Below are 6,321 nucleotides of genomic sequence, written 5' to 3'. Positions count from 1 at the left end.
GTTGTTGCACTCTGCCACCCCCCACCCCCCACCCACCACCCCCACCCCCACCCAGAGCTTCTCTGTGTATCTTTGGCTGTTCACCACTCTGGCATCCAGTCTGTGCCTGACCCCTCTCATGTTTTTAGGACTGAAAGAAGGTTATTTCACAGTGTCCTTGTCAGAGCAAAGGGATAGAAACACAGCTCTAACTGTAGCCCTCACAGCCTGAGGAGCATCCATCAATGTTTAGGGACCTCGACTCAGGCCAAACAAGGATCCTTGGCTTCTGAACTTAAAAAAAAAAAAAAAAAAATTCAGGACCAACCAGTGTAGTAAGACAGGCTTGGAAATGTTATTGAAGGTGTTTTAATATAGATTCAAGCGCAAGGCTTCAAAGAAAGAGAGCCGTTCAAAAGAAATAAAGACATACCCAAGCCAGAGTATGCATGCTTCCCAAGGGAGAGTAGGGGAAAGTAAGACACACCGGGAGTGTGAGTAGGGATGTCTCAAAGGATTCACCCAGGCTAGGAAGCCTCCCAAGGACCAAAACAATCAATGGTCTTAGCATTGGCCATTTACACCATTTTAATGGACTCTTAAGTTACATCTCAGAAGGTTGCAAACGCCCCCTTCTCTTTCCTCCAACGTGAGATGTGTGAGATGACTCTGAAGATGTCTTGGGTGGAGTTGTGTGATAAAATAAAACCAGAAGCCATCGACAGGACATTCTCCACAGTTGAGTGGAGAGTGGGGTATGACTTTCACACATACTCTGGTGCTTCATATTTGACCATGCCCCCTGGAGGGGGAGGCCTGGTGGCACTCAGAGGAAGGACAGCAGGTTACCAAGAAGAGACTTGATACCTTATGAGCATATACAGGGGAAGGAAGTCCCCCTCAGGCACAGTCATAGAGGAGGGGAGTAAGGGGAAAATGGGAGGTAGGGAAGAATGGGAGGATACAAGGGATGGGATAACCATTGAGATGTAACAAGAATAAATTAATACAAAAACAAAAAACAAAAACAAAAACAAAAACAAAAACAAAAAAACCCAGAAGCCACTAGGGCAGCACCAGGACATTAGAACTAGCCCTTTTCCCTGTAAACTACTGGGATTCCTAGAAAACCACCTGGTTAGTGGCTGAGAAGGGAGAAAGGCCTCCACGGGCAGAGGCTGCAACCGGGTCCAGAGTGAAGGGCTTCTTGCTCCTACCTCCCGTCCCCAAGATTTCCCAAGCCCTCCCACCCTACCCCACGGGTCTTTGCCATACTTGTTTGATCTGGTTCTTCTCTCTGACCCCTCCTAAGATACATCCTGCTGGGAACAAAAGTCCAGGTCGCTGTCTCATTCTGCACCAATCCGGCATTTGTCTGTCCCGAGTGACCAGTGAGAGTCCATGGCTCTTTCCCCTCCTTTTGGAAGATCATTTCGCACACATGGCATCTTAACACTTTTCCAGGTATGGAGAGTCCACAACTTGGATTCTGAGAGACAACACAAGGGATACCTATCTGCTTGGTCTATTTGTTTCACCTTCTGTTACACGTTTACTTACTTACTACATTGTTACTCTCTTCTTGGCCAGGACATCGACTCCAGGAAACCTTGATTTTGTTCGCTGCTGGGCCTCAGAGACAGCACACGGCCGATTACCTAATAAATATTAGGTGAATGGGGGGGGAAAGGGATGGAGCTGATGGATAGCCTGCTTGCATGCTTGCCTTTCCCTGTCCTAAGGGAATTGTGCAGAGGGTCCCCAGCCTTTGCCATCTCCACAGACCCAGCCTTGGGTCTTATTTACATCAGCAGAGCTGGTGGCAGAAATGTCACCACTGAGCCTGTGGGGAAGAAAAGGCCAAGAAGATTAAAGGCATGGCTGATGAGATGCTAATTTGTTTCCGGAAGCAGGACCGGGTGGTGAGGACCCAGGGCCTTGGTGACTTTTTGAAGTTGAGGCGGGGCTGGAGGAAGCAGAGTGCTGGCAGAGGCTGGCCTGGATCCTTTCGTGATCTTTCCCTTCTTTCTACCTGTGGTTTGAGATCTGTAAAGCCTGTGTGCTAAGGGGAGTTAGTCAGTCCTCTGTTTGAATCCTGCCCTTAGCATTATCTGGGTCCCTATGCCTTGCTGTGCTCTCTACCTGTCACTTTCAGCTGGCAGACCCCTCTTGATCTCTGTTCTATTTACCAGAGACAACAGTGAGGGTAGGTACGGCCTGGTCCTTGGCCAGACTTCTTGCCTCGGACTCTGATCCCAGCTCTGTTACTTGATAGTTTGTATAATTCTGGTATGAAGCAGCCTCTTGTACCTGGCACTGAGCTGGTAGGACACATGGCACACAGTAGGGCTTTTACAAAGGCCACTTCTTTGGCCCGGTTGTGGCAGTTGGTCTAGTCTTATGGCTAAGACCTGGGACCTTGTTCTTCCACTTGCATGCTGTGTGACCCTAGTGTAGTCCTGTACCTCTCTGAGCTTCAGTTTCCTTATCTGTAAAAGGGGAGTGCCCACGGGACCATCCTAGTGCACATTGTGAGGATGAAATGAGATAGGCTGTGGGAGGTAGCGGCCTCCCAGTTTTCCTGCTTTGCTTCCTGTTTCCGTTTGCACACAAGGACAGGCTCCATGTAGAGTAACAGTGCTATTAGCTGCCAGTTCTTGGCTGTTGAGCTCCTGTATGCCAGACTCAATTGTACACACTGCTCCTGCCGTCCACTTCAAGCAGGGAGTGAGTCTTAGCCCTGTTAGCCTGTTAGTCGAATGGGAAAACAGGCTCAGAGAGATACATTACGCTGATTTGAACTCAGATCTGCTGATCCCCAGAGGCTTGTGTTCCCCTATCTTTCCCCTTGGCTGTTAGCATGGCTAAGTCACAGCCTTGTTATCCAAGAAGAGGTCAGCGCTTCTCTTCCGGTTGGTAGAGGAGTAGGAGGGGTGGTGGTGGGAAGATCCATGCAGGCTCATTCAAGTGCCCTGCCCCCTGCGTTAGCTCCCTGGGCTTGTGCCCGCCTAGGGCTCCATTACACTCCCCCCCCCACCCCCAAGGATGGAAGCTCCTTATCTCATGGAGGACCTCAGGCCTCCCAGCCATCCCCACCCCACCTCCACCCCTGCTCCTTTGCCAGTGCTCTCAATCCTTTTTCCTGTTCCCAACAGGAATCCCCTCCCAGAGACTAACAGCTCAGACCCTGCTTCTAGTTGAAGCCTAGTGCTGAAGATGCTCAAGGGAAGTCTTAACTGCCAGGAAGAACCCAGACAACCCATCAGGAATCAGTCATCTGGGAGACCTCCGGGGCCCTTCCTCCCCAGGCCTCTCATTCATCACCTGCTCTATTTACCCCATGCTGCCCTCTGCTCCATCCACTCTGTCAGCTGATGGCAGGAATGCAGCAGCACTTAGGCAGACTGGATGCCCAGGCCTGGCATGAGTGAGGATAGCTGCAGAGTGATGGGGTTGACCCCGTACTTTCTGGAACAAGGCCTCAGCGCTGCTGACTCTGAAACAGAGCTCTTCTGCAGCCCTGCAGTCCTCTGGGCTCCTCCTGAGCATCCATCCTATGGGCTTAGATAATTTTTAAAAAATGAGGAGGGAACCCAAGCAGCCACTTCAGCGGAGAGGGTAGGGATCCCTCTCAGCCACATGTCTGCTCTGCTCTGCTCTGCTCTGCCCCTAAGCAAGTCGCTGCTCCTGTGCCTTAGTCGGCTCAAGACTAATGCTGCCTGCCCAGCCAATAGGAAGGGAACCAAGCAAGGATGCGTTTACTGCACTCTTTTCAAATACCTGGCCTTGTAGACTCCTGTCTTATCAATGCAGGCACCCACTGGAGGCCTGGGGCAGTTGCCAGAGGTCTGTGCCGTGGTAGCTACCTAGCTAGGATGGGTGTCTAAGGCTAAGCCATTGGTCTCAAAGCAGAGAAGTTTCACAGAGCAGTTCTAGATGGAAGACCCAACAGCTGACAGAGGAAGAGAGGAGGAGGCTGATGGAGCTGAGCAGAAGCTGGGGTGGGCTGGGCGGTACTTTTGGCGGGAAGAGGAAATAGGGGTGCTGAATATAGGATCTCCATGCCAGAACCTGAGAAGATAGATTGGCTCTGGCGCCCGGCTTGTGGTGGAGGAAGGGCCTTGCTGCTGGCTCTGGGGAGGATTATCTATTTTAGCAACTCGGGAAGGGAGGAGGCCAGGAGCGCCCAGCCTCCACCAGTCAGGCGGCTGGGGCGCAGCGCAGAGGCGCAGGGGCGCGCAGCTCCCGGGTTCCTAGGCTGCGGGCCGGCTGCGGGGCTCCGGGCCTGGGACCTGCTGGCGGGCAGTAGTGATGCTGGCGGTGTCACTCAAGTGGCGGCTGGGCGTGGTGAGGCGGAAGCCCAAAGGTACCGAACAGAGACTGCTGTGGGGTGCTGGAGGAGCCACTGGGGAGGCTCTACCCTTGCTCCCCCTGTCTCCTAAGCTGTTTTTGTCTGGGTGCTCAGGGTGTCTCTGTGACATCCCTCCTGGGACCTAGAATCTGGGTCTCTTCCCTAGGCACTTGTCAGTTATTCGGTTCTCTGCATCCTTGTCTGGGGCTGCATCTCCCTTACTCTCTCTCCACTCCGTGGTCTCTCTTTGTCTGGTCCCTCCCAGGGATCTCTCCCTCTCCCTGGATCTCCTCCCTGCCCTGATGTCTGTCCTTCTGTCTCTTCCATGTGTCCTATTTGCTCACATCTGCCCTCTCCCACCCTCGCTGTCTTTGTTCAAGGATCCCTTTCAGTGTCTTTCTGTGTCTTCACTTTCCTGAGCTTCTCATCCCCACCCCTCCTGGGACGCATCCCTAAAAAGCCTTTCTTTCCTCTCTATTTAGACTATGGGGCTGTACTGTAGTTGTGGTAGGCTGGCAGTGTGTGTGTGTGTGTGTGTGTGTGTGTGTGTTTGCACACATTCACACCTCTGGTGCAGACTGGGGCTGAGGGCTGAAGATGAAGCTTTGGCCTGACTCTGGTCCAGGCTCTGCTCTAAGCTAAGTCTACACTGGTCCCATCCCAGGCTCACTCAGGTCCAGCCCCTGCAGTAGAAGAGGTGCCTCAGGTGTGGACAAGGGCTGCATTGGGTTGGAGAGGACATTGTGGAGCTGGGTGTTAAGCCCCCAGAGACTGTGTGACCCTAGATGTCACTGTGTGACCCTAGCCATCACCTTTGACTGCCCTTCTGTTCTCTACAGGAGATACAGATGGTAGGAATTCTTAGTCCTGTGCTTCAGGCTGAAAACTAAGAATAACCAGACTGTTAACAACAGGCACAGTTCAGTGCCAGCGTGTGTCAGAGAAGGCCTTCCTTCGTAGTCCCCACTGCATCCCTCAGTGTCAGCTCACTCTTGTCTTGGTTATATAGCGGAAAACTGAGGTCCAGAGAAATTGAGGAACTTGCCCAAGGCAACACAGCTGACCCACAGATGAGTATTTAGTAAGCGTTTAATTAGCATTTGAAGGACCTATATGAAGTGGGGCTCTTCCCCTGGAAGGGATGAAGGGATAACGGGTCCATCAGGCAACAGAAGTCTCCAGAACTTGATCTGCAGTCTTCTAGAGATCTCTGGAGAGAGGGACAGAGGTATCAGGAGCAAGGTTGCCCAGGAACTCTCTGCTGGGCCCCCAGAAGCCTGCCCCCTCAAGGCTGTAGTTCAGATCCATGGGTTTTAAGGAACCTGTGGATGCAATGGGTGACCAATCTCAGGGCTGCTTTCTGTGGAAGACTCTTAGATCAGGAGAGAGGATAAGGCTGTGCTTTTGGGACACCAGGGAAGTGCTCGTGTCTGCCCAGACAGACCTGGGTTCAAATCTCACCCTTGGCTGTCACTCTCTATGTGGCTATGACAACTGTCAGACTTCAGTTTCTCCACTGTAGAGGGAGGACCAAGAAAAGCCATCCACTTCAGATTGCAACTTAGAGTCTGGACCTGGACCCTGCACACACTAGGCTTCTGAAAGCTGGGGTACGTCCTCCTTCCTCTTCTGGCCTCTCCCCACCTTGCTGCACATCACACCTCTACTCCACAGCACTCACATCGTTGAATGTGGGGCTCCTCATAGAAAAAAATGGCAGAGAAAGTAAAAAAAAGCATGTAGCCTGGCTGGCTGAGGACCTACATAAAGAAGGAGTGGCCTGGCTTCTCCCGTTAGGGGTGCTCTCTGGGAAATTTCCAGCTGCACACCATTGAATGGAGCTCTACCTCGAGAGAGCGGTCCCAAGGCTTTTGTGGGAAGCAAGAGGTATCCCTAGCTTCATATTCAAGCTTTAATATTTTAAGATTTATTTATATATCCATATATTATGTATGTGTACTGTGTGCATATGGGTGCCCACACAGACCAGA

The 6,321-nt window shown here is 51.9% G+C and overlaps 1 protein-coding gene across 3 annotated transcripts in view; it reads left to right on the top strand.

Annotated features, from left to right (window-relative positions):
• The first annotated feature begins 4,203 nt into the window (after positions 1 to 4,203).
• The window catches only part of Grip2 (glutamate receptor interacting protein 2), a 45,161-nt gene continuing 43,043 nt past the window's right edge, over positions 4,204 to 6,321 (top strand). For all 3 annotated transcript variants that reach the window (XM_051154921.1, XM_051154920.1, XM_051154923.1), the window contains exon 1: positions 4,204 to 4,345. In XM_051154921.1, coding sequence (XP_051010878.1) covers positions 4,291 to 4,345 — 55 coding nt within the window. In that variant the 5' untranslated portion in view covers positions 4,204 to 4,290. The remainder of the gene's footprint in view (positions 4,346 to 6,321) is intronic.

This window comes from Acomys russatus, chromosome 13, assembly GCF_903995435.1.
Source record: "Acomys russatus chromosome 13, mAcoRus1.1, whole genome shotgun sequence".
Classification (NCBI taxonomy): domain Eukaryota; kingdom Metazoa; phylum Chordata; class Mammalia; order Rodentia; family Muridae; genus Acomys; species Acomys russatus.
This window is presented reverse-complemented; position numbering and strand designations above follow the sequence as displayed.